At 42.1% G+C, this 25,940-nt stretch overlaps 1 protein-coding gene across 1 annotated transcript; it reads right to left on the reverse strand.

The window, feature by feature from the left end:
- Nucleotides 1-1,990: 1,990 nt before the first annotated feature.
- LOC115158940 (uncharacterized) lies at nt 1,991-24,772 on the reverse strand. Its single transcript, XM_029708381.1, has 5 exons — nt 24,612-24,772; nt 21,006-22,998; nt 14,587-14,692; nt 13,259-13,298; nt 1,991-4,132 (listed from the first exon to the last, which is right to left on the reverse strand). The coding sequence occupies exons 2-5, from the start codon at nt 22,991-22,993 to the stop codon at nt 2,409-2,411; spliced, it is 3,858 nt and encodes a 1,285-aa protein (XP_029564241.1). The 5' UTR covers nt 22,994-22,998; nt 24,612-24,772; the 3' UTR covers nt 1,991-2,408.
- Between the last annotated feature and the right edge of the window lie 1,168 nt (nt 24,773-25,940).

The raw sequence follows: 25,940 nt of genomic DNA on the forward strand, positions 1-25,940 counted from the left end.
CCACATTTGACTAGTGTGAAAACTTCTCATTCAAATAGTCAGGCTTAAAACATCAATGTTTACCCCGAGGAACAAGTGTTTTTGGTATACAACTGGACCAAATACAATGGGCCGAAGAAGACGGGAATCCCCCACATCAGTTCAAAACATTGTTGTTGTGGAAAGATAATAACTCTTTATCACACAGTGCCACACAATGAACACTTGTCTCTTGAGCGTTTCAGAATATCACTACTATGTAGTGTATTTATTTAATATAACAGTCAATCATTTTACTTCATTTGTGTGTGGAGCATAATCATTTGCAAGTAGATGAAACCAGCCTCTATCTGATTACGCTATATAAAAATGACACAGTAAGTAGCCTAATTCCAGTCAGTAAATCATAAAAAAGAGCTTCTAAAAAAACAGCAGGTGTGTGGTAAGACTATGCTGAACATTACATTTGTTCAGTATACAGTTGAAGTCGGAAGTTTACATACACCTTAGCCAAATATATTTAAACTCAGTTTTTCACAATTCTTGACATTTAATCCAAGCAAAAATTCCCTGTTTTAGGTCAGTTAGGATCACTACTTTATTTTAAGAATGTGAAATGTCAGAATAATAGTAGAGAGAAAGATTTATTTCAGCTTTTATTTCTTTCACCATATTCCCAGTGGGTCAGAAGTTTACATACACTCAATTAGTATTTGGTAGCATTGCCTTTAAATTGTTTAACTTGGGTCAAACATTTTGGGTAGCCTTCTACAAGCTTCCCACAATAAGTTGGGTGAATTTTGGCCCATTCCTCCTGACAGAGCTGGTGTAACTGAGTCAGGCTTGCTCGCACACGCTTTTTCAGTTCTGCCCACAAGTTTTCTATAGGATCGAGGTCAGGGCTTTGAGATGGCCACTCCAATACTTTGACTTTGTTGTCCTTAAGCCATTTTGCCACAACTTTGGAAGTATGCTTGGGGTCATTGTCCATTTGAAAGACCCATTTGCGACCAAGATTTAACTTCCTGACTGATGTCTTGAGATGTTGCTTCAATATATCCACATCATTTTCCTCCCTCATGATGCCATCTATTTTGTGAAGTGCACCATCCCTCCTGCAGCAAAGCACCCCACAACATGATGCTGCCACCCCCGTGCTTCATGGTTGGGATGGTGTTCTTCGGCTTGCAAGCCTCCCCCTTTTCCTCCAAACATAACGATGGTCATTATGGCCAAACAGTTCTATTTTTGTTTCATCAGACCAGAGGAAATTTCTCCAAAAAGTCCGATCTTTGTCCCCATGTGGAGTTGCAAACCGTAGTCTGGCTTTTTATGGCGGTTTTGGAGCAGTGGCTTCTTCCTTGCTGAGCGGCCTTTCAGGTTATGTCGATATAGGACTCGTTTCACTGTGGATATAGATAGTTTTGTACCTGTTTCCTCCAGCATCTTCACAGGGTCCTTTGCTGTTGTTCTAGGATTGATTTGCACTTTTCACACCAAAGTACGTTCATCTCTAGGAGACAGAACGTGTCTCCTTTCTGAGCGTTATCACGGCTGCATGGTCCTATGGTGTTTCTACTTGCGTACTATTGTTTGTACAGATGAACGTGATACCTTCAGGCGTTTGGAAATTGCTCCCAAGGATGAACCAGACTTGTGGAGGTCTAAAAAATTTCTGATTTCTTTTGATTTCCCCATGATGTTGAGCAAAGAGGCACTGAGTTTGAAGGTAGGCCTTGAAATACATCCACAGGTACACCTCCAATTGACTCAAATGATGTCAATTAGTCTATCAGAAGCTTCTAAAGCCATGACATGATTTTCTGGAATTTTCCAAGCTGTTTAAAGGCACAGTCAACTTAGTGTATGTAAACTTCTGACCCACTGGAATTGTGATAGATGTCCTAACCGACTTGCCAAAACTATAGCTTGTTAAATAGAAATTTGTGGAGTGGTTGAAAAACGAGTTTTAATGACTCCAACCCACGTGTATGGTGACTTCCGACTTCAATTGTATACGTTCAACTTTTTTACCAGTATCGAACAAAAGATGAAAGGCATTTTGTGCATATCATCCATGCAATTTCCAGATGATTATTGTTGGTTTATGAGATGTTCTTTTTTGGTTATTTGTGCAAAATATTGTTCAAACCTCAGAAAGCTTGCTGAAGAGGGACTTGCAAAATGGCTTAATTCTAATATTATGGGATCCCAATCAGAATAACTTATTCGATCAAAGTAGAGTTCCCCAAGGCTCAGGCCCCAGCTAGTCTGTCCTTGGTCATGAGTTCTTGAAGAGACATGATAGAGACACGATGGGTTCCTGTGCTAAGATGTTTGGGAGAAACTGCATCAGGATGTTTGCCCTGGCATGCTCAGCATAACTGTACAGTACACCTCCTATGTGGTTCTCAGGCCTCTGGGCCAGTCTAGATGACCGAGTTGTTTTTGTTCCTGCGGCCAAGGTTGCGGCTGCCTCTGTTGTTCCTCCTCCAGCAGACGCAGCAGACGATGAGACTGGTGATGATGGCGGTGCAGACCACCGCGATGATAATGATCTGCGTGTTCCTGGACACGCCCTCTCCGTTCCCCTGCCCACTGCTGGTGTCCTCCCCCTGCTCCTGGGTGGGCGTGGCCTCTGCAGCAGGGGAGGGGGTGCTCCTCTTGGGAGCGGGGGTGTGGGGCTTCCTTCTCTTCTCTGTCGGGGTGGTATCAGGGACGGCGTTCGTAGTGGACAGCATCAGCTCCTCGTCAGTCAGTTCGGCTATGCTGTCACCGCTTAAGACAGAGGGCGTGAGGCACACCACAGTACTGAGGTTAGCCTTGGTGGGGTTCCGTGTCAGCCAGTCCCGCAGTGGCACGATGTCCTGGTCACACTTCCAGGGATTTTCAGCGAGCAGCACCTCATTGGCCACCGTGAGGGTGCTGAGGAGCTCTGAGGGCAGGTTGAGGAGGGAGTTGTTGTGGAGGTCCAGTTGGCCAAGGTGGGAGTGGCCATGGAGAAGCCTGGCAGGAAGGGAGTGGATGTAGTTGTTCTCCAGGGAGATGTTTACCAGCTTATGCAGCCCCTGGAAGGTGCCTTCCTGCAGGCTGGTGAGGAGGTTGGTGTGTAGGGACACTTCCCCCAGCTCTGCCAGCCCACTGAAGGCCCCGGGAGACACAGAGCTGATCTGGTTCCGGCTCAGTACCAGCAGACGCAGCTGGGTCAGGTTGCTGAAGGTGTGTTCCTCCAGGTGGGTCAGCCGGTTGTCATACAGCCACAGCTCCCTCACGGCCATGGGGCCGAACACTCCTGGGGACAGACTCTGGAGCTCGTTCTCATACAGGGAGATCTGGGCCAGGTTAGGGAGGTTGAGGAGAATCCCCTCTGGGAGGGAAGTCAGCCGGTTGCTGGAGAGATAAAGCTTCTTTAGGCTCTGCAGCTGGGAGAACAGGTTAGCAGGGAGATGAGTGATGGCATTATCCTGTAGAGAAAGCTCCTCCAAGCTTACCAGGTCATCAAACGCTCCAGCAGGGATCGCCCTAAGAGTGTTCCGGTTCAGACGCAGGGATTTGATCTTGCTCAGGCCCCTGAAGGTGTCCCTGTAGAGTTGGTTGATGCCGTTCCTGGCCAGGGTGAGATGCTCCAGCTGAGTGACAGAGCGAAAGGCCTTCTCTGGTACAGACGTGATGAGGTTCTTGCTGAAGTCCAGGGTCCTCAGAGCAGCGAGGGAGTAAAGCCAGGCGGGGCGAAGCACCAGGAGCTTGTTGCCGCTCAGAGTCAGAGATTCCAGCTTCACCAGATTTAGAAACAAGGCCTCAGGCAGGTCATTCAGCTCAGTGCCGGTGAAGCCCAGGGCACCCAAGTTACGGGTGAGGTCAAAGGTGCCAGGGAATACTTCTCTGATCCCAGTGTCTTTGACCACAAAGATGCCAAGGGCCTCGGCAAAACCAGCCAAGTCATCAGGTTTGAGAGCGGTGATGTTGGTGTTGGAGATGTAGAAGGTGGTAGTGGAACCAGGCACTGAGGAGGGAAACTCTGTGATTGACCTGCCATGGCAAAGGATTTTGTTGTCTTTGCACTGGCATCCATCTGGGCACGCTCCAAGAACTCCACTGATGGCAAGGAGGAGGAGAAAGATGAGGAGGTCGATTGGCAGATCCATTGATGCTCCTAGAAAAGATCAAAAGAGTGGTTACCCACTGGGCACAAACTGGTTGAATCAACATGGTTTCCACGTCATTTCAATGAAATGACATTAAACCAACCTGGAATAGACGTTGAATTCACGTCTGTGCCCATTGGGTAGCTTTATTCGATGCCATGCACACCCAAACAACATGTCAAGATTATAAAGCAATATGTGCGACACTGCATAAAAAAAATCCACATTAAAATAAGACCTAATAAATCAAATTCAAGTGAGGTTAAAAATATATAAGACAAATACGGCTGCATCATCAATTCTTTAAATTGTGTCTTGTTAAATTGGGATCATGTGGATATAACACGCATGGGAGGGTGCGAGCTAAATAGACCATTAAATAGGCTACATTTAGCATCTCCCGTTAAGTACTGGAATCAGTCCATCTGTTGACTTAATAGTACTTAATCGTTAAGTTAATGGCTTAATGGGACTGTTAACTTAATAGTAGCAAAAATGAACAACTTTCTGTTCAAATGAGGGTAAACCGAAAATACTGCACGAATGTGACGTTTTTGTTTTCATGTGATTTTTTTCTTTGATTGGATCCACAATGGCTAGGCTAATTCTAGGAAACTCCCAGAGTCTAAAGTTAGAAAGACTAATTTCTCACCTGACATTCTTACCAAATTATTCCTACACTCAGTACAATCTGAACAGACGTACTAGTTCACCAGCCTAACACCAGCCTAACACCAGCTTAAAGGTCTGGCATGGAAGGCTACGGCCTACATTTTTTACAAATATATTTTTTTGTCAGTTTAGCAAACACTCCTATCCAGAGCTACTCACAGTAAATACTTCAAGTAAGCTGAAGGAAGGTGAAATAACCAAGTATTGTGAGAAAAAACCTGTGCACTTATGACATGTTACTCTCTTACAAAAAAAGGTGTTATCTAGAACCAAAAAGGCTTCTTCGGCTGTCCCCATAAGATAACCCTTTCAAGAACCCCTTTTGGTTCCAGGTATAACCCTTTTGATTCCACGTAGAAGCCTTTCCACAGAGGGTTCTACATGGAACCCATAATAGTTTTCCCTGGAACCAAAAACAGTTATCCTATGGGGACAGCTGCAGAAGCCTTTTGGAACCCTTTTTTCTACAGTGCCTTCAGAAAGTATTCACACCCCTTGAATTTTTCCACATTTTGTTGTGTTACAGCATGAATTTAAAATGGATTAAATTGAGATTTTGTGTCACTGGCCGACATACAATACCCCATAATGTCAAAGTGGAATTATTATTTTTAGAAATGTTTACAAATTAATTAAGAATGAAAAGCTGAAATGTCTTGAGTCAATAAGTATTCAACTCCTTTGTTATGGCAAGACTAAATAAGTTAATGAGTAAAAATGTGTTTAACAAATCACATTATAAGTTGCATGGACTCACTTTGTGTGCAATTTTTTGAATGACTACATGTATGACTACATACATTTTTGAATGACTACATGACTACATCTCTGTAACCATCATTAACAATTACAGTATACAGTGCCTTCGGAAAGTTTTCAGACCCCTTAACTTTTTCCACATTTTGTTACATTACAGCCTTATTCTAAATGATTATTATTTTTTTCTTCTCATTGATGACAAAGCAAAAACAGGTTTTTAGAATTTTGGGCAAATTTAAAAAAAATACCAAACAGCATTACCTTATTTACTAAAGACCCTTTGCTATGAGACTCCAAAATGGAGCTCAGGTGCATCATATTTCCATTGATCATCCTTCACATGTTTCTATAACTTGATTGGAGTCCACCTGTGGTAAATTCAATTGATTGGACTTAATAAGAACAACTGTGGGACCTGTCTATATAATAATCAACAACCAACTTGACAGAGCTTGAATTTTTTTTAAAGAATAATGTGCAAATATTATATATTCTAGGTGTGCACAGCTCTTAGAGACGTAATCACTGTGAGTCATATATTGACTCAGTGGCGTGAATATTTATGTAAATTCGATACACTATATATACAAAAGTATGTGGACACCCCTTCAAATTAGTGGCTTAGGCTATTTCAGCCACACCCCTTGCTGACAGGTGTATAAAATCAAGCACACAGCCATGTGATCTCCATAAACAAAAATTGGCTGTAGAATGGCCTTGCTGAAGAGCTGAGTGACTTTCAATGAAGCATCGTCATAGGATGCCAGCTTTGCAACTAGTAAGTTATTCAAATTTCTGCCCTGCAATAGCTGCTCCGGTCAATGGTAAGTGCTGTTATTGTGAAATGGAAATGTCTAGGAGCAACAACAGCTCAGCCACGAATTTGCTCAAAGAACGGCAACCTCTGAGTGCTGAAGCGCGTAGCACGTAAAAATTGTCTCTCCTCAGTTGCGACACTCGAATTCCAAACTGCCTCTGGAAGCAGCATCAGCACAAGAACTGTTCGTTGGGAGCTTCATGAAATGGGTTTCCATGGCCGAACAGCCGCACACAAGCCTAAGATCACCATGCGCAAAGCCAAGCATCGGCTGGAGTGGTGTAAAGCTTGCTGCCATTCGACTATGGAGCAGTGAAAACACGTTCTCTGGAGTGATGAATCACGCTTCACCATCTGGCAGTCCGACGGACGAATCTGGGTTTGGCGGATGCCAGGAGAACGCTACCTGCCCAAATGCATAGTGGCAACTGTGAAGTTTGGTGGAGGAGGAATAATGGTCTGGGGCTGTTTTTCATAGTTCGGACTAGGCGCCTTAGTTCCAGTGAAGGGAAATCTTAACGCTACAGCGTACAATTACATTCTAGACTATTCTGTGCTTCCAACTTTGTGGCAACAGTTTGGGGAAGGCTCTTTCCTGTTTCAGCATGACAATGCCCCTGTGCACAAAGCGAGGTCCATACAGAAATGGTTTGTCGAGATCGATGTGGAAGAACTTGACTTGCCTGCACAGAGCCCTGACCTCAACTCCATCGAACACCTTTGGGATTCACTGGAACGCCGACTGCGAGGCAGACCTAATAACGCAACAACAGTGACTAACCTCACTAATGCTCTTGTGGCTGAATGGAAACAAGTCCCTGCAGCAATGTTCCAACATCTAGTGGAAAGCCTTCTCAGAAGAGTGGAGACTGTTATAGCAGCAAAGGGGGGACCAACTCCATGTTAATGCCCATGATTTTGGAATGAGATGTTCGACGAGCAGGTGTCCACATACTTTTGGTCATGTAGAGTATTTCATTTTCAATAAATGAGCTAAAACGTATAAAAACAAAATGTTCACTTTGTCATTATGGGGTATTGTGTTTAGATGGGTGAGAAACATTCTTTTTTTCAATCCATTTTGAATTCAGGTTGTAACAACAAAATGTGGAATAAGTCAAGAGGCGTGAATCCTTTCTGAAGGCGCTGAAAGAGTGTAGTAATTGAATCAAAGTTTCGAAGTACCAGTATAATAAGTGCAAAATTCAACATAAAATATAATACTTTTAAGCGTGACTTAATTCACCACCACAAGTGTTCTAGGAGGAGGATAGCCACAGCATTAGCATACAGGGTGACTGCAGCATTCTGGGACTGTGGACTGTTTGGACTGTTAGTAATGGCAGAGGAAGCAGCAAATAACAGAGCTCAACGAATATTATTGTCGGTTTGGTTCTCTCTCCATATAGACCCTGGTCCGTTATTAAAGTCAAATGGCAGCGGAATGTTATTTTAAAGTGCAGATGGAGTGTTTCAAAGACCAGCGTGTTTGTCCTTCCATTGAACACAGCCACAGAGGAATTGGGTTTTATTTTTACATCAAAGAAGTAGGAACATAAAACCGTTCCTGGAGTTTCCCAGATGTTACCCATTTCAGTAGATTTTGTGTTCAGTCAGTATGTAGCCTATTTGCTTTGAGTTTCTCTCTATAAAGTAGAAATAACATAGCCTAGTTCCAGTTTCTTATCAAAATATTGGTATCATACCATTTGGATTAGGTTTGAATAATTTTTGCGTTATGTTGTATGTTGCTCATCATAACCATAGCAACCTGTGGGTGTGTGTGCAACACGCTGCTCCCCTGTGGATACATGACAACCATCGCATTTAAAATGTTATTGGTAGTCCAAATAGGTCAGTATTGACTATAGCAGCAATATATAGTGCTTTTGGAAAGTATTCAGACCCCTTGACTTTTTCGACATTTTGTTATGTTACAGCTTTATTCTAAAATAGTTTTTACCCCCTCATCAATCTACACCCAGTACTCCATAATGACAAAGCGAAAACAGGTTTTTAGAAATTTCTGCAAATATACAGTACCAGTCAAAAGTTCGGATACCTTCTCATTCAAGGGTTTTTCTTTATTTTTACTATTTTCCACATTGTATAATAATAGTGAAGACATCAAAACTATGAAATAACACATATGGAATCATGTAGTAACCAAAAAAGTGTTAAACAAATCATAAAATATTTGAGATTCTTCAAAGTAGCCACCTTTTGCCTTGATGACAACTTTGCACACTCTTGGCATTCTCTCAACCAGCTTCACCTGGAATGCTTTTCCAATAGTCTTGCAGGAGTTCCCACATATGCACTTGTTGGCTGCTTTTCCTTCACTCTGCAGTCCAACTCATCCCAAACAATCTCAATTGGGTTGAGGTTGGGTGATTGCGGAGGCCAGGTCATCTGATGCAGCACTCCATCACTCTCCTTCTTGGTCAAATAACCCTTACATAGCCTGGAGGTGTGTTGAGTCATTGTCCTGTTGAAAAACAAATGATAGTTCCACTAAGCGCAAATCAGATGGGATGGCGTATGGCTGCAGAATGCTGTGGTAGCCATGCTGGTTAAGTGTGCCTTATTCTAAATAAATCAACGACAGTGTCACCAGCAAAGAACCCCCACACCATCACACCTCCTCCTCCATGCTTCATGGTGGGAACTACACATGCGGAGATCATCCGTTCACCTTCTCTGTCTCACAAAGATACGGTGGTTGGAACCAAAAATCTCTCATTTGGACTCATCAGACAAAAGGACAGATTTCCACCGGTCTAATGTCTATTGCTCGTGTTTCTTGGCCCAAGCAAGTCTCCTCTTCTTATTGGTGTCCTTTAGTAGTGGTTTCTTTGCAGCAATTCAACCACGAAGGCCTGATTCATGCAGTCTCCTCTGAACAGTTGATGAACTCTGTGAAGCATTTATTTCTTCATTCAAACACTCAATCATGGACACTTATTGACAGTTGTGGCTGCTTTGTGATGCATTGTTGTCTCTACCTTCTTGCCTTTTGTGCTGTTGTCTGTGCCAAATAATGTTTGTACCATGTTTTGTGCTGCTACCATGTTGTTGTTATGTTGTGTTGCTACCATGCTGTGTTGTCTTCGGTTTCTCTTTATATAGTGTTGTTTTGTCTCTCTTGTTGTGATGTGTGTTTTGTCCTATATTGTATTTTTTATTTTTAATCCCAGGCCCCCGTCCCCGCAGGAGGCCTTTTGCCTTTTGGTAGGCCGTCATTGTAAATAAGAATTTGTTCGTAACTAACTTGCCTAGTTAAATAAAGGTTAAATATAGAACAAATGTGGGCTGCAATCTGAGTTAAATTTAACTCCACTGAACTTATCCTCTGCAGCAGAGGTAACTCTGGGTCTTCCTTTCCTGTGGCGGTCCTCATGAGAGCTAGTTTCATCATAGCGCTTGATGGTTTTTTGAATGCACATAAACAAACTTTCAAAGTTGCAGATTATGGACTGTCGTTTCTCTTTGCTTATTTAAGCTGTTCTTGCCATCATATGGAATTTGTATTTTACCAAATAGGGCTATCTTCTGTATACCACCCCTACCTTGTAACAACACAACTGATTGGCTAAAACACGTTGAGAAGGAAAGAAATTCCACAAATTACCTTTTAACAAGGCACCCCTTTTTATTGAAATGTATTCCAGGTGACTAGCTCATGAAGCTGGTTGAGGGAATGCCAAGAGTGTGCAAAGCTGTCATCAAGGCAAAGGGTGGCTACTTTGAAGAATCTCAAAAATAAAATACATTTTGATGTCTTCACTATTATTCTACAATGTAGAAAACTGTAAAAATAAAGAAAAACCCTTGAATGAGTTGGTGTGTCCAAGCTTTTGACTGGTTTTATATATATATATATATACTGTACAGTTGAAGTCGGAAGTTTACATACACTTATGTTGGAGTTGTTAAAACTAGTTTTTCAACCACTCCACAAATTTCTTGTTAACAAACTGGCAAGTCGGTTAGGACATCTACATTGTGAATCACACAAGTAATTTTTCCAACAATTGTTTACTACCAGATTAATTTATAATTCACTGTATCACAATTCCAGTGGGTCAGAAGTTTACATACACTAAGTTGACTGTGCCTTTAAACAGCTTGTACAATTCCAGAAAATCATGTCATGGCTTTAGAAGCTTCTGATGGGCTAATTGACATCATTTTGAGTCAATTGGAGGTGTACCTGTGGATGTATTTCAAGGCTTACCTTCAAACTCAGTGCCTCTTTGCTTGACATCATGGGGAAATCAAAATAAATCAGCCAAGACCTCAGAAAAAAAATTGTAGACCTCCACAAGTCTGGTTCATCCTTGGGAGCAATTTCCAAACGCCTGAAGGTATCACGTTCATCTGTACAAACAATAGTACGCAAGTATAAATACCATAGGACCACGCAGCCGTCATACCGCTCAGGAAGGAGACGCGTTCTGTCTCCTAGAGATGAACGTACTTTGGTGCAAAAAGTGCAAGTCAATCCCAGAACAACAGCAAAGGACCTTGTGAAGATGCTGGAGGAAACAGGTACAAAAGTATCTATATCCACAGTAAAATTTGTCCTATATCGACATAACCTGAAAGGCCGCTCAGCAACGAAGATGCCACGGCTTCAAAACCGCCATAAAAAAGCCAGACTACGGTTTGCAACTGCACATGGGGACAAAGATCATTTTTGGAGAAATGTCCTCTGGTCTGATGAAACAAAAATACAACTGTTTGTTCATAATGACCATTGTTATGTTTGGAGGAAAAAGGGGGAGGCTTGCAAGTCAAAGAACACCATCCCAACCATGAAGCACAGGGGTGGCAGCATCATGTTGTGGGGGTGCTTTGCTGCAGGAGGGATGGTGCACTTCAAAAAATAGATGGCATCATGAGGCAGAAATTACGTGGATATATTAAAGCAACATCTCAAGACATCAGTCAGGAAGTTAAAGCTTGGTCGCAAATGGGTCTTCCAAATGGACAATGACCCCAAGCATACTTCCAAAGTTGTGGCAAATGGTTTAAGTACAACAAAGTAAAGGTATTGGAGTGGCCATCTCAAAGCCCTGACCTCAATCCTATAGAAAGCTCTGTCAGGAGGAATGGGCCAAAATTCACCTAGCTTGTGGAAGGCTACCCGAAACGTTTGTCCCAAGTTAAACAATTTAAAGCCAACACTACCAAATACTAATTGAGTGTATGTAAACTTCTGATCCACTGGGAATGTAATGAAAGAAATAAAATATTAAATACATTATTCTCTCTACTATTATTCTGACATTTCAAATTCTTAAAATAAAGTGGTGATCCTAAGTGACCTAAGACAGGGAATATTTACTTGGATTAAATGTCAGGAATTGTGAAAAACTGAGTTTAAATGAATTTGGCTCAGGTGTATGTAAACTTCTGATTTCAACTGTGTGTATATGTATATATGTATATTATTATTTATTTCTTTACATAAGTATTCAGACCCTTTGCTATGAGACCTGAAATTGAGCTCAGGTGCATCCTGTTATCATTCGTCATCCTTGAGATGTTTCTACAACTTGATTGGTGTCCACCTGTGGTAAATTAAATTGATTAGACATGAGTTGGAAAGGCACACACCTGTCTATGAAAGGTACCACAGTTGACAGTGCATGTCAGAGGAAAAACCAAGCCATGAGGTCGAAGGAATTGTCCGTAGAGCTCCGAGACAGGATTGTGTCGAGGCACAGATCTGGGGAAGGGTACCAAAATGTTTCTGCAGCATTGAAGGTCCCCAAGAACACAGTGGTCTCCATTCTTAACCGGAAGAAGTTTGGAACCACCAAGACTTCCTAGAGCTGGCTGCCCGGCCAAACTGAGCAATCAGGTAGAAGAGCCTTGGTCAGGGAGGTGACCAAGAACCCGATGGTCACTCTGAAAGAGCTCCAGAGTTCCTCTGTGGAGATGGGATAACCTTCCAGATGGGATAACCTTCCATCTCTGCAGCACTCCACCAATTAGGCCTTTATGGTAGATTGGCTAGACAGAAGCCACTCATTAGTAAAAGGCACATTACATCCTGCTTGGAATTTGCCAAAAGGCACCTAAAAACACTCTCAGACCATGAGAAACAAGATTCTCTTGTCTGATGAAACCAAGATTGAACTCTTTGGCCTGAATGCCAAGCGTCACACCTGGAGGAAACCTGGCACCATCCCTACGGTGAAGCATGGTGGTGGCAGCATCATGTTGTGGGTATGTTTTTCAGTGGGAGACTAGTCAGGATCTAGGGAACGATGATCGGATAAAAGTACAGAGAACCTTGATTAAAAACCGCTCCAGAGAGCTCAGGACCTCAGACTGGGGCAAAGGTTCACCTTCCAACAGGACAACAACCCTAAGCACACAGCCAACACAATGCAGGAGTGGCTTCGGGACAAGTCTCTGAATGTCCTTGAGTGGCCCAGCCAGAGCCCGGACTTGAACCCGATCGAATATCCTCTGGAGAGACCTGAAATTAGCTGTGCAGCAACACTCCCATCCAACCTGACAGAGCTTGAGAGGATATGCAGTTAAGAATGGGAGAAACTCGCCAAATACAGGTGTGCCAAGCTTGTAGCGTCATACCCAAGAAGACTCGAGGCTGTATTCATTGCCAAAAGTGCTTCAACAATGTACTGAGTAAAGGGTCTCAATTCTTATGTAAATGCAATATTTACGTTTTTGTTGTTTTTTTGCAAATTTGTAAAGAAATGTCCTTTTTGTCATTATGGGGGATTGTGTGTAGATTGATGAGGGGGGAAAAACAATTTAATCCATATTAGGCTAACATAACAAAATGTGGAAAAAGCCAAGGGGTCTGAATACTTTCCTAATGCACTGTAATTACAGAATAGTTACTTACTCAGATGTTTCCTCTCAGGAAATTGTAGTTGAATGTTATCCTATTGCTGTTGGGAGTGAAGACATAGCCGATATGACTGAACAGCACCATTGGCAAACATGCCTCTTCTGACTCCTCAGCAAAATACAAATTCATAAGGTCCCTATTTGAGTGGCCGCTTACATTTAAACTGTCTCCTCTCTGATATAATCAGTCCCAGTCTCACCAAACCACAGTCTGGACTGGGCTGGAACATTTTACATTGTAAAACATTTCCAGTTCACCATTAATTGCTGTGATTTTTTTTTTCTCTCCCCATTTCCTGGACTTAAGCATCAGCACTTTGCCAGTCACAAAATATATATCCAGGAAATTAGAGGGTGGGTATATGGGGAGAATTGCATAGACTAACAATATAAAAAAGCTAATATAAAATTACATGAGATGATTTTTTGCAATGAATCCTGAAAAAAATGGGTTAAGAGTTGAAAGAGGAGCGTTTTTGCCCTCTTCAAAGCACATTTCTGTTCTTCTCCACATAATTTGCACACAGTAAGACCAAATAATACGGTTAAATCATAGTTTCAAAAAACCATGCTCCTACAGTTGTCTACTTTATAATCATTATAGTTTTTGTCTTGCTTGGACAATTAAAACTTCACAATAAAGTAGACGACCTCACTTAATAAGAATTTGTTTTAATAATAATTACAGTTTTGACCATCTCTTTCTCATATGAGCAAAAAAGCCATTTCAACAGCATAAATAAGATTCGGAATCTCCAGGTCAACCAGTGCCCTGCTAACTATTGTAAAACAAGATGCTGTAGGTTATATGGAAGAGCGGAGCTTACCTTGTACAGTACTTGGCAGTTGAGTGAACGGAGAAATGAGTTGGTGGGGAGTGTCTGCTATCTTTTATCCTCTCTTGTCACTGTGCTCCCTCTTTGGAAATGTCAGATATGAATTAATTAGAGATTCCTGTTTCTTCCAGAACCACACATCCTCACATTGTCCAGCTCTTTGTCATCACGTTCATCATCCTCAATCGATCTTTTCCCCCTGTGCCCTTGAAACTTTCAGGTCGTTTACTGAAGCTCGCTTGCACCGCCTTTTGCTCTGTCTGTTTCTCTTTCTCACATACACACACATTTTTTGGGAAGTATGGTGGGTGGATTGTGTGAGGGGGAAAGCCCCACCCTTTCTGTAAAAGGACTGGATTTGTGTAAGGTTGTGCTTGGGACTACTTGCATGAATGTGCGTGCCTTTGAGCGTGTTTGAATGTCTCCATGTGTGGAATTGTGACATGCATGTAGTGGAGGGGGGATATACTGTATGTGTGCACGGGACTTTGTAGTTGTGCATGAGTAAGTCGGCGTGTGTTAGGCGCTGACATGCTGACAGTGGGCTTTTAGTCGGGGTGGAGGGGCTGCCCAATGCGCTGATGACCAGCAGCCTGATCATGGAGGTGGAAGGGGAGGGGCTGGGGTTCTCATGCATGGCTCAGAGGCATACAGCACTAGGGATCAAACCATTCAGATGATAACTAACTTATGATGGAGAGCCAAGGGTATTCACTTCTATTCCAAGATTCCAAAGAAACTTCAATCAACTGCAGAAAAAAAAAACATTTTAGCTCAGTAGAGGTAAAGTGGCAATCATCTGCTCTCAATTAGACCTAAAGAAAAGTTGTCTGTTAACTTATTATTCGGATGAACATTCCTCTCTGTTGCTATAAAGGGGAAATCCATCTGTTTTACGACTCCTACGCAGACCAAGGGCACTGCTACCCCCACCCTAAACAAGATAGCAAGGGTGGAGTTAACGTATATCTCAGCCCAGCAGCAGCGAGAACATATACTTAATGTGACCAGCATGGTCAAAATACAGATGTAGCTGATTACCATTAAGGGACATGCAAAATAAAGGGCGGGTCCTTGTCTTTTGTACAGGGTGTTTTTGCAGGGAAGTTGTATTAGTCAAGAAGAGCAATAGGCCAACGTATGTAGGTAATGGGTTGTGCAAGGTTTACACAGACAGACGTTTGTGTAGGTCCTGATACATTATCATTAGTGCTAGCCTAATTTTGGTCCCATTTTTGGCTACTGCTAAAATGCTGTGCACAGACAATTTTGGGGGGATACCCTTTTGTGAATTGAAATGTTTGGATTGGCCAGTTTACAATGGCTTCAATTCACTGAAAGTATTCTGACGAATCAAACTCGGACCCTAACCTATGATGGCTGTTTTTAAGGCACAGTTCTCGTGACTTATGACTATGGTAAAGACTATGGGTAAAAACCCGGTGTTGCTATTTCCTGTCCTGTGTTTTGATGTGAACTATTTGAGTGTGTGTCAGTGATGTGAATAGTGTGATCTCTGCCCACTGTTATGTGAGTTCAATGTACTGGAAAGGCTTAATCACCGGTCGCCATAGTGATGAACTTGGCTGCTATTCAGCAATTCATTCTCTTTTGTTCATTGTTAGAATATAAAACAATCACTTGGAATTTGTCATTCATTTTCCAAAGTATTTTGTGTTTGTACTTTTCAGGTTTTATAACCCTTTTAGGGACTTAAATTCTATTTGTACTTACACACTGTTAAAATGAAGTGTTTTGTAACACTAAAACTAGTGGCAACTAAGCTGCCACCAACATTAAAGAGACGAAACCTTAACTTTGCTGGAGTTTTGAAACACATGGGTGTAAGGGTCTATGGGGCAGATTTAAGGTGTTCTGAAACATGACATGGAGTGATGTAACATCATTTAATCAAGAGTTGGGCTACACATTGCAAGAGACTGGGCGCACTTATGGTGTTTCGAGTCCTGTTTAGTGCAGAATTACATCCCTTCTTCTGTCATTTCCATATACTGTAAATGGAAGTACCTCCTCTTATTGTATGTTCCCTGCTGTTATATAATAAACTCATCCTTGGAAATTCCAAAAAGGTCAAATGTACGGTATTATGCTCAAAGAAATGATACGAGAGAATATAGTTTTGTGATAATACAAATGAATACGTTTGTCCAGGATAATTCATGAGTACAAAATACATTTTCCAAGACATGATTTTGAAGTTTCAAATGCTTTATCTTTTCTTTGCAAATCATCAAATGACGACAAAACATTAACAGGTCTTTTACATTTTTATATTGATTAAGATAGTTCAAAGATCTGTAAGGTATTAATCATATTCTTCTAAATCAAGGGAAATATGGCATTATATTTCAGATTCATGGACAAAAATACAGGCAATGACTACTAATACAAAACTTCAGCCCAGGGCTCAATGCGATACACCAGTCATCCATTATGCTAATGTGTTTGACCTGAGTCTTTATATTCAGATGACGGTACATGGAAGGTTGTTCAGATGTATTGAATCACAGTACAGTTGAGTTTAACGATATGATTGACAGGTCAGATGGCATTAGTCTGTGATCCTTGTCTTGATTGCTTTGGTTAGGTATGGCCAGCCTGTATGTTTTTCTACAGGCAAATACTAATAACAAGCAGTAATGATAGTGCATAATGAAGTTATTAACTGCTATAATATTCATAAATTGCTATACGAATATACATTTATTAAACATCAATAGCAGCATGCAAAATGCAAATACATTAATGAAGCTATGTAAATATAGCAACAACAGAACAATATGAATGTCAAAAGTGGGATGCAGTAACATGTGGTGAGGCAGGCTAGAGCAGGCTAAATTGGCAGTGGTTATTTAGTGTAACATATAGCATGTGGTGCAGGCATCAAACAATATATAAAGCTAGTAGGCAAGCCAAACCCAAAAAATAGTTGGCAAGCAAAAAACAGGCCTTCGTTTGCATAAAAACATCTGCATGACGTGTCCATTAACTACAATGTAGCATTAAGAAAACGAACCAATGAATAAAAATGTCTGTTTGACTTGAACTAAAAGCATACAGCAACCATTAGCAGCCGAAATGCTACTCAAAACAAATGTCCTTGTTTAGCCAGCAGATCCGACCCGCATGCTTACAGCTGCACTGGAGTCGGACAGACTTCCTGTGTAGATTAAGACACTGAGGAGCCAGCGTGATATTGCTCGGAAAACGTACCTCAATCCAGGGGTGAGAAATGCCTTGTACTCCAAATTGTCCCATTATCCCAACTGTTACGCATAGAAGATTTAACGAATGCTAGTTTTTCCAGAAAACAGTCCTTTTCGTCCTAATATTAGGTAGCAGAAGCAACAGCAGCCATTTAGTGTCAACAAATCAGCTCCTTTGTTGTTCAATGCGACATGCCATTCCACAATGGCTGCTGTGGCTACTGCTAGCTAGCATGAGGATAAAAATAACAGTTTTCAATCTTTTCGGTGTAACAGTTGGGATAAGAGGACAATTCGGAATACAACACATTTCTCATCCCTGAATTGAGGTGTGTTTTCCGAGCCATATCTCGCGCCAGCTCCGGGGTGTCTTAATCTACACAGGAAGCCTGTCTGACCCTAGTGCAGCTATAAGTAGTGATGGGAAACCGAGGCTTTCTTAAGGCTTCGGCGCTTTCACCAAATTGTGCCGAAATACTGTTAATTACACAGAGCTTTATTAGGTTCACAATGCACATTAGTGACATCTGCTGGTCAGCAATAAATAGCAGTGTGTGATTAACAGAGATATTTTTGTCCCCCATTGTTTTCATTATAGCATCGTGGCACAGCGGTATGTCGTTGGCTTTAGTAACCTAATCAGTTGGAATACTAGGTCCACATCTTACATCATGCTTGACTATTTTGCAAAAACTGAATATGGCATTATAAGACAGAAGCTTATACTATACTATATAAAACAAATTTGAGCAACAGTGCAGAAAGAATCATTTTCTAAATAGTGTGCCTTCGACAGGATTCGACCCGAACCCTCACGTCCATGACTGTTACATAGTTCCCTCGTCTATCTGCTAAGTTGGGTGAAACTTTTTCTACAAAATCCTAACTGTATTTGTATGTACGGTGTCCAGTAGAGGTCAGTGTTTGAAATCAGCTTGTTATTGGAAAAGGCACAGGAACAACGGCGTGATCAGTGGGATCTTGCGTTTTGCAACACACGGTTTGACAAAGCACGTGATCAAACAAAGCTTCAGAGGTCATTGATGACGTACTGCTGATAAAGTCATACACGCTTTGGCAGACGTCTTCGAGGTTAGCTGCTTAGCGATTTCGACGCATACCTTGGAGCTCCGGTATCAAACGTAACATCACTAGCTGTAAGCTAGTGGGTCAGATCTGCTGGCTAGTTCTTGTTGAGTGAATTACTTTTCTGTTTCTTTCTTCAATGTAATAACGTTTTGTACTCACATTGTTATTGACACATACTTTCTTGGATTATTTTGGAGAGTTTCACCTCAGCGTTTGTTGTGCTCTTTCCTGTATGAGTTCGTGAAAGACCTGAATAAAGGGGAGGTGCCCGCATACTTGCCTGCTTTTATACTTGACCGTAGAGTTTGCTTAGAGGGCACACCAGACACGAATGCCCTCTCTTCACCTCCATGCCCCAGACTGGAGGAATTTTAAACAGTAAAGCAGCACAATGTCTAAAGTTCAAATTTTGCCTTTAATCTAAACATTCTAATATGGGGGCCCAAGTTCTTCACACGGTACGTGGCTGTGTGGTTGAGTGGGTAAAATTCACTACTTAATCAGTCTCCTGTTGCCAATCTTTCTAAACAAAGCACAGAAAAAATAAAGATACGTTGATTTAACATGGACTTTAACATTTTTGAGTGAAATCCATATTTTATTGAGTCCATGTTAAGTCTATCGCAAGTCTGAATCGGGCCCGATGTGCTCAGTATAAGAAGGGTGGTTCAGCACAACAGTTTAGTCCTGAGGACTGACTGAGTGGACTAAGACAATGTTTTGTCAACATAAAGAGTTGTCATTTTGATTTGTAACATTATTATAATCTCACAATGGGCCTGGCAACAGTAGCCTATAATTAGTGCCAATGTCTACCCTAGGGAAAGTATTCAATTCACAGTATTTTCTTAACATTTTTAACTCAAATAAAATCATCCCCAATCAATATTTACGCTATAAACCATTGTCATTTCAAAACCATTTCATTGTATGAGAGACAGTCTGCCAAAACATGCTTTTTGTGTTTAGATGCTGCCTTTTACATGCACTGAAACACCAGAAATGGTTTTCACAAGACTATCTTAACACCAATATTCAAATTGAAGAACCACTTTCTGAATCTCCATTCCGTTTTCAAATACATTCACCGTATTATAACACTGGCATTGGGTTTCCATTCAAACACCCTCCAAACACCAGATCTCAGCTTAGGTGAACTACTTTTCATGGTTTCACTACACAATGATGGTGTTTTGAGTCTTTCTATTTTAACAGTGTTGTTCTCAAATAGCCTACATGAGAATATTCTACCAACACAAGGGTAATGGAATAAAACAAATGTTTGATAGGCAACTTTGTACATGGTGATAAATTAATGCCAATGCCTTAAACAGTTTTTCATGTGGATGCTTGTTTTTGTTTTGGAAGGAAACATTGCAATGAACATTTCCAAATCGAAAAATGTCTTACTACACTATGATATTGAGAAATGGTGTACTTGAGCTTCCCATTTTAGGACTGAGATAGGAGCCTCATCGTATCTGTCTGCAGTGTCCCGTGAGTCAAAAGAAAAGCATCAGCTCACCTACAATACATGAAGCTTATGTCCCCTTAAGTGATACCTTGTTTCTGCTTTTTTCAATGTGTTAATACATTTAAATGACTACAATTGGTCTTGTGATGTGTGGGGGTCATCCAAAAGTCACCTAATTTTCATAATTCACACCTGTCGGCCTACCAAGATGTCTCTGAGCAGTTAAATAGTAAGATATCAGTACCTCACTTACATTTTTTTTTTGTGTGTGTGTGTGTGTGTGTGTGTGTGTGTGTGTGTGTGTGTGTGTGTGTGTGTGTGTGTGTGTGTGTGTGTGTGTGTGTGTGTGTGTGTGTGTGTGTGTGTGTGTGTAATATACAGGCATATTAGGATCACTCATAGCTGCTAGTAGGAAAGGCAGGAATAAGATAATTTTATGACATCAGGACATTTTTATTAATGCGGTTAGGCTTACTTTCCCCAGCTGCAGAAACAGTATGACCTCTATCAACTGGCACATTTCTGTCTAACTAATAAGCCATGACAACGTTATTTTCCACTGGTTAGATGTTGCCAATCTTTGTATCGCTGAAAGAATGCATACTGTCACCATATGGCCATTAATTTAAGCATATGTTTTGACCTAGGAGTAATACAAGGTTGATTAGCTTGTACTCCAGTAGTGAATTTTACCCACTGCTTAGTGGACATATGATTCACCCAATAAAATTGAGAAATTATTCGCTAGGTCCGTGTAGTCATAAATACCAACATCAGTTATCTTCACAATAATAGTCAAAAAGAGTTAGCCTAACTCTATAATGGTCTGGCTCTTTGGACCAATGTTGTGACTGTCCTCTCCCCCTGAGAGGATCATTCTTTGTTCCTGTTGTTCAAAGCTCCTACTACTGGGAGGAAACGAGATATGCCTAATGAAGAAATCGTCAGTTACACTCTTCTAATACTAAAGAACTTCACACAATGCAGACAACGTTAGCTCGTGCTTTACATTGACAGATTTCCAAGGTTTTGTTCCACTATTCTTTTACAAACTGTTTCGCCACAACGATACTCTCGACACATACTGTACTGTATCTTCGCATTTGGTGAGACTACAGTTTATCTTGGTCTTTCTGCTTCCTCTCTGATATGATGGTGTGTTTCCTGTTTGTGAGTATTGCTCCTAGGTCTTCCATGGCCTGGTGGAGACGGTACATCCCGTAAATGGCAGCCAGAATCAGGGCCATGCCTGTGGCCACTAGAAGGATATGGAGAGCCATGAGGAACCCAACGTAAGTCCCATTGGGTGGCAGCGTCCACAGGTAAACCCAGCCCTTTAGGCGGTTGTTGTGCACAAACTCGAGCCCGTTCTCAAACACCACCCTGTCGTGGAAGGGCGGTGATAGGACATGGACGGGAAGCGATTCGGTGCCCATAGGCTTGAATATATAGTCGTCGTCAAGAATGTCGAGAATGTCGGCGGTCGGTGTAGCATCTGTTGTGCGCCTAAACCCAGATGTGGTGAACCTGACACTCTCAGTAGGATTTTCTGTTTGTTGGGTTGATGGAGCCTCGGGTGCAGTAGTTGTGGGTGTGAATTCTACAGCCTCTATCTCCTCAAGAGCTGTATTGGAAACGACATGGATGAGTTCAATCGAAGTGTGGGTGGTGCGGCTGCTCGAGGGTGTGGTAAAGTCACACGTAAACTCTTCGTCGAGTAGGGAACCAAGTGGGCGGAGAAGTAGAGGGTGCGGATTACGACATATCACATCTGTCCAATCACTAACCACGCCTTCATTAAGCTTTATCCAACTTGCAATGTCTCTGATGCCACATCTGCAGTCCCATGGGTTGCCACTCAGAGTAACAACCCTTACACCCCCTGCAGTAGAGAAGACCTCCCCTGGAAGGGTCCGCAGCTGGTTGTTCTTCAGCTCGATGCTGGCCAAACTGGGGTTGCCCTTAAATATGTCCTCAGAAAGGGAGCGGAGCTTGTTGTCTTTCAGGAGCAGAGTGTTCATATTGGCCAGCTTGGAGAAGATATCTGGATGTAGATCCTGGATGTCGTTGGACTTGAGGGAAAGACTCTGGAGGTTGGGAAGGCAGCAAAAGAGGTCAGGGGGCAGCTCCCTCAGCTTGTTGTTGAGGTGCAGGAAGAGCCTCTCCATCCCGCTCATGTTGGCAAACAGGCTCCAGGGCACGGTGTTGAGATTGGTGGCATACAGGTAGAATTCCTTCATCCTGGGCATGTGGCCCATCAACTTATCAGGCAGTGACAGCAGAGGGTTTTTGTAGATGGTGAGCTTGGTGAGTTTGGGAAGGTGGTAGAAGCTTTCATTCGGGACACCCTGGAGCTGGTTGGAGGACATGGTGAGGGTCATGAGGTTGCCTAGGGCCCAGAACACCTCGGGGGGGATGTGGGCGATTTGGTTGCTGTGCAGTTTGAGCTCCAGGAGGTTGGCCAGCTCATCGAAGGCGCCTACCTCCAGCTGCTCTAGCTTGTTGTTGTAGAGCATGAGGAACTGCAGCCGTGTCAATGAGTGGAACAAGGTGGGGGGCAGTTGCTGCAGGGAGTTTCTCCCCAGGTTGAGATAGCGCAGGCTACTCAGTCCGTGGAAAACATTGGGGGCGAGGTGAGCGATGGCGTTGTTACTGACGTCCAATTCGTTCAGGTTGGCCAGACCCTCAAACAACACGGGAGCGATGGACTCCAGATGATTGTCATCCAGATGCAGCTGCTCCAGGCTGACCAAGGGGCTGAACACCCGGGAAGGGAGGCTAGAGAGGGCGTTGGATGACAGCTTGATGGAGAGGAGCTGCGGGGCCACATGGAAGGCCTCAGGGTGGATGGTGTCCAGGGGGCTGTGGCTGATGCTTAAACGCAGCATAAGGGGCAACATGGCCAGACTCTGTTCGTTCAGAACCTTCATGTTGGTGCCATTCAGCTGAAGTAGGTACATGTTGGCGGGCATGCCTTTGGGCACGTCCCTGATGTTTCCCACACATTTGACGGCCCCCTCTAGGTTGCACATGCAGCTGCTAGGGCAGACCATGCTGTCGGTGAGCAAAGGCTGGACCAGGAGAAAGAGTAATACACTCCACATGGTGCCTATTGAAGGGAGAAATGTGTTAAGGTCAAAATCTACTGATCATCAGTATTAGGCTAGTACTGTATATGACAAGTTGCTAGATTAAAGGTGAAGCTCAGTATTTTCCAACTTCTTGTTAGATGGTTCCTCACCTTGAAAGTAGTCTATGGGCCAGAATCAACTGTTTTGTAGTCAAGCAACGTTATTATTTTTTTAAAAGGCCATATTACTTTTAAGTAACATCAAACCAAATATTGAGCCGTTTTGAGTTGATTTGGCCATTAAAAAAAAAAAAAGAAAACATTGCTTGGTTGCCCCTATTAGTGGTGCGTGGGTCAGCTGTATAAAAAAAATATGAAAAATATGTTCTGTGAAAAAAAAATAACTTCAGTTTGACCGGTTGTGAGGAAATAGAAAGCTGTGAAAACGACCCAACATTTTTCTGATAAGATTTCAGTTTGGCTTGGAAGCATATTTTATGTGGTTGAAATACTATCGGTTTTTATGATGCTGATAAAGATACTGTCTGTAGAGGTGCTATCTAACTGCTTATTCACATTCTCTCAAGATGCTGAAGGAAAGATTTCTCCACTCCTATTCCCGAGTCAAAATTTAGCCAACATTTGGTGTATAATTTTACTGCAAGAAGTGCTTAATTCTGCAGGAGTTAATATTATGGCTATGTGAGAGGTGTTGTGGAAAATATTGAGTCAAATATTTGCACAGATACCGGAACCTGTAGATTCAGTTAGACTTTATTACAAAGTAACAGAGCCGAGCAATTCCATGGAACAGCTGAATTCTCTTATCACAGAGCCCTGCCTTTATAGTGTTCCGTCTTTGCATAAGGTATAGAATCCCCTCCCTCTCTATGAAAATAACTTCCCTTGACCTTTCTCCACCATTATCTTTCCGTCTCAGTTCTTGCTTCTTAATGCCCACATCTGACAGCTGTCTAGGTTATAATGGTGGCTGGGCCCTGGTCATATATGTTCCATTCCTTATATAGCCATTCTGTCTCAGCACTTCAAAGTGGGCAGTCTAGAAACTGCTAATAATGGAAATGTAATCATAGTCGTGAATTTTGCTCCCACAGAGGTTATAGATTTCAGTTTCAGTTCAACCCGTCTGAACAGTAGGCTACAGTTCCCTTGGCGTGACATCTTGTGACTGTTGAATTTCTATAGCACCTCACAATCATCAATCATCCTCTTTTTTTACCATTTCACCAATTCTTTCCCAAACATTACTTTTCAGGCCCTCCCTTCTCTTTATCTTCAACTCTCCATTTCGCAGCTTTTCTCTTATTGAATTTAACTCGTCATTGTCCTTTTTTTTGCCTGTTCCCAAAAGCATTTGGCGATTGGCGTGTAAGCTATTTGGCGCCTGTACAGTTAGGCCCTGAAGCTTCGGCTTACGCACTAATGCCAGATAGCCTAAAATAATTACATAAAATCCTCAATGTAGCCTATAAATATAAACTGCACAAGAATGATACGTTTATGAACTTAAGGTATTTTTTCATCTTTATTCAACCAAACAAATAAGCAATATACAGTACTAGAGTTTCTGTACTTTACAATACACAGAAAAAGGAATGTAGTAGTAGACTGATGCAATGAATTCTGCCTACCTTTCAAACGAGACGCACCACAGCAGACTTGTTCTTGTTGTGTTGCTGTTGTTCCTTATATGCCTGGTAATTGAGAGGCTTGATAGGATGCGTCTCCATTTCCGTATTATTTATCTTAGCAGGATGCGCACACCATATGCAAGCCCGTGTTCCGGTCAACAGGCCGCTGAACGTGGGGAGATAAGACCCACATTACAATATATCAGTTATAGACTGGATGGTTGCCAATGCTGCTGCTCCCTGTTCCCTGTAACATTCTTATGTAGTAGGTTTAAATGGTTTTCTCTGTTCTATTTTGGTGTGCTTGCGTGCATTTGTGTATGGTTGCGAGCTTAGCTGTTTGTCTGCGTTTTTTTGGTTTTGATTAGGCCATGAGTGATGAATAATTCACCCTATCCTGTTGTAGTCAGATCTACAATTCTACCGCTTCAGGTAAGTCAGTGGTGCTTCATAGCCACACGTTTCTCTCCGATATTCCATTGTGGGTTTCTCACAGGGTAGCTGATTGCACAGCCTTACTGGTTTCTCAGATGTCCCTCCACTCCCATCTATCTCTCTGTAGGATTCAGAGAGCCCTATCATCGGTGCAACTGCCCAATGTTCAGACCTAGCCAATGACTCGGCTCCCAAATGCACCACCACAGTGACAATGAGGGAAGAGAGGCAGAGAACATGGCAGAAAAACAAAGTCATGGGCAGAGCAATAATTCTCAGCTGAGCCAAAATTGTAGAACTGTAAATTGCATAGTTTCACCACGACTAAAATAAAACTGGTAAAATATAATTAAAACAATGCATTTTTGGTGCAAGATTGAATAGCCTAAATAATATGTATTATTTACAGAACAATGTGTAGATAATACTGTTTTTATGGTGGTAATCAGCAGTTGAGACAACAAAGTGTCCTCCCCACCCCAGTCTCGGTAAAAAACTGAGGGATGGAGTTAGAGAAATGTAACCACTCTCAAATTCATACAGATGTAGGATCTTAATTTGGTCACTCTTTTGCTCATGAGGATTTTCCTGCCCTGGCTCAAACTGGCTCAAATTAAGATCCTACATCTGTAGACAGAGCTATGGGTGCGAGGACTGACCATCCACGATATCAAAATGATAGTTTTCACCATGTTTTGAGGCTATGCAGGTACCCCCCCCCACAAAAAATGTACTTATAAGGCGTGTGTACCTCAATGGACTTTCTCACTCTCATACTGGACACGATTATTGCCAGATTTTGTCTTTGCGACTGAGTGGTAAAGGTGTTTCATTCAGGCAAAAGATATAGCCTAAAGAGAGACAAACATTTCCAAAACAGACCTGGTCCTTACA

This window comes from Salmo trutta, chromosome 22 (genome assembly GCF_901001165.1).
Source record: "Salmo trutta chromosome 22, fSalTru1.1, whole genome shotgun sequence".
Lineage (NCBI taxonomy): Eukaryota > Metazoa > Chordata > Actinopteri > Salmoniformes > Salmonidae > Salmo > Salmo trutta.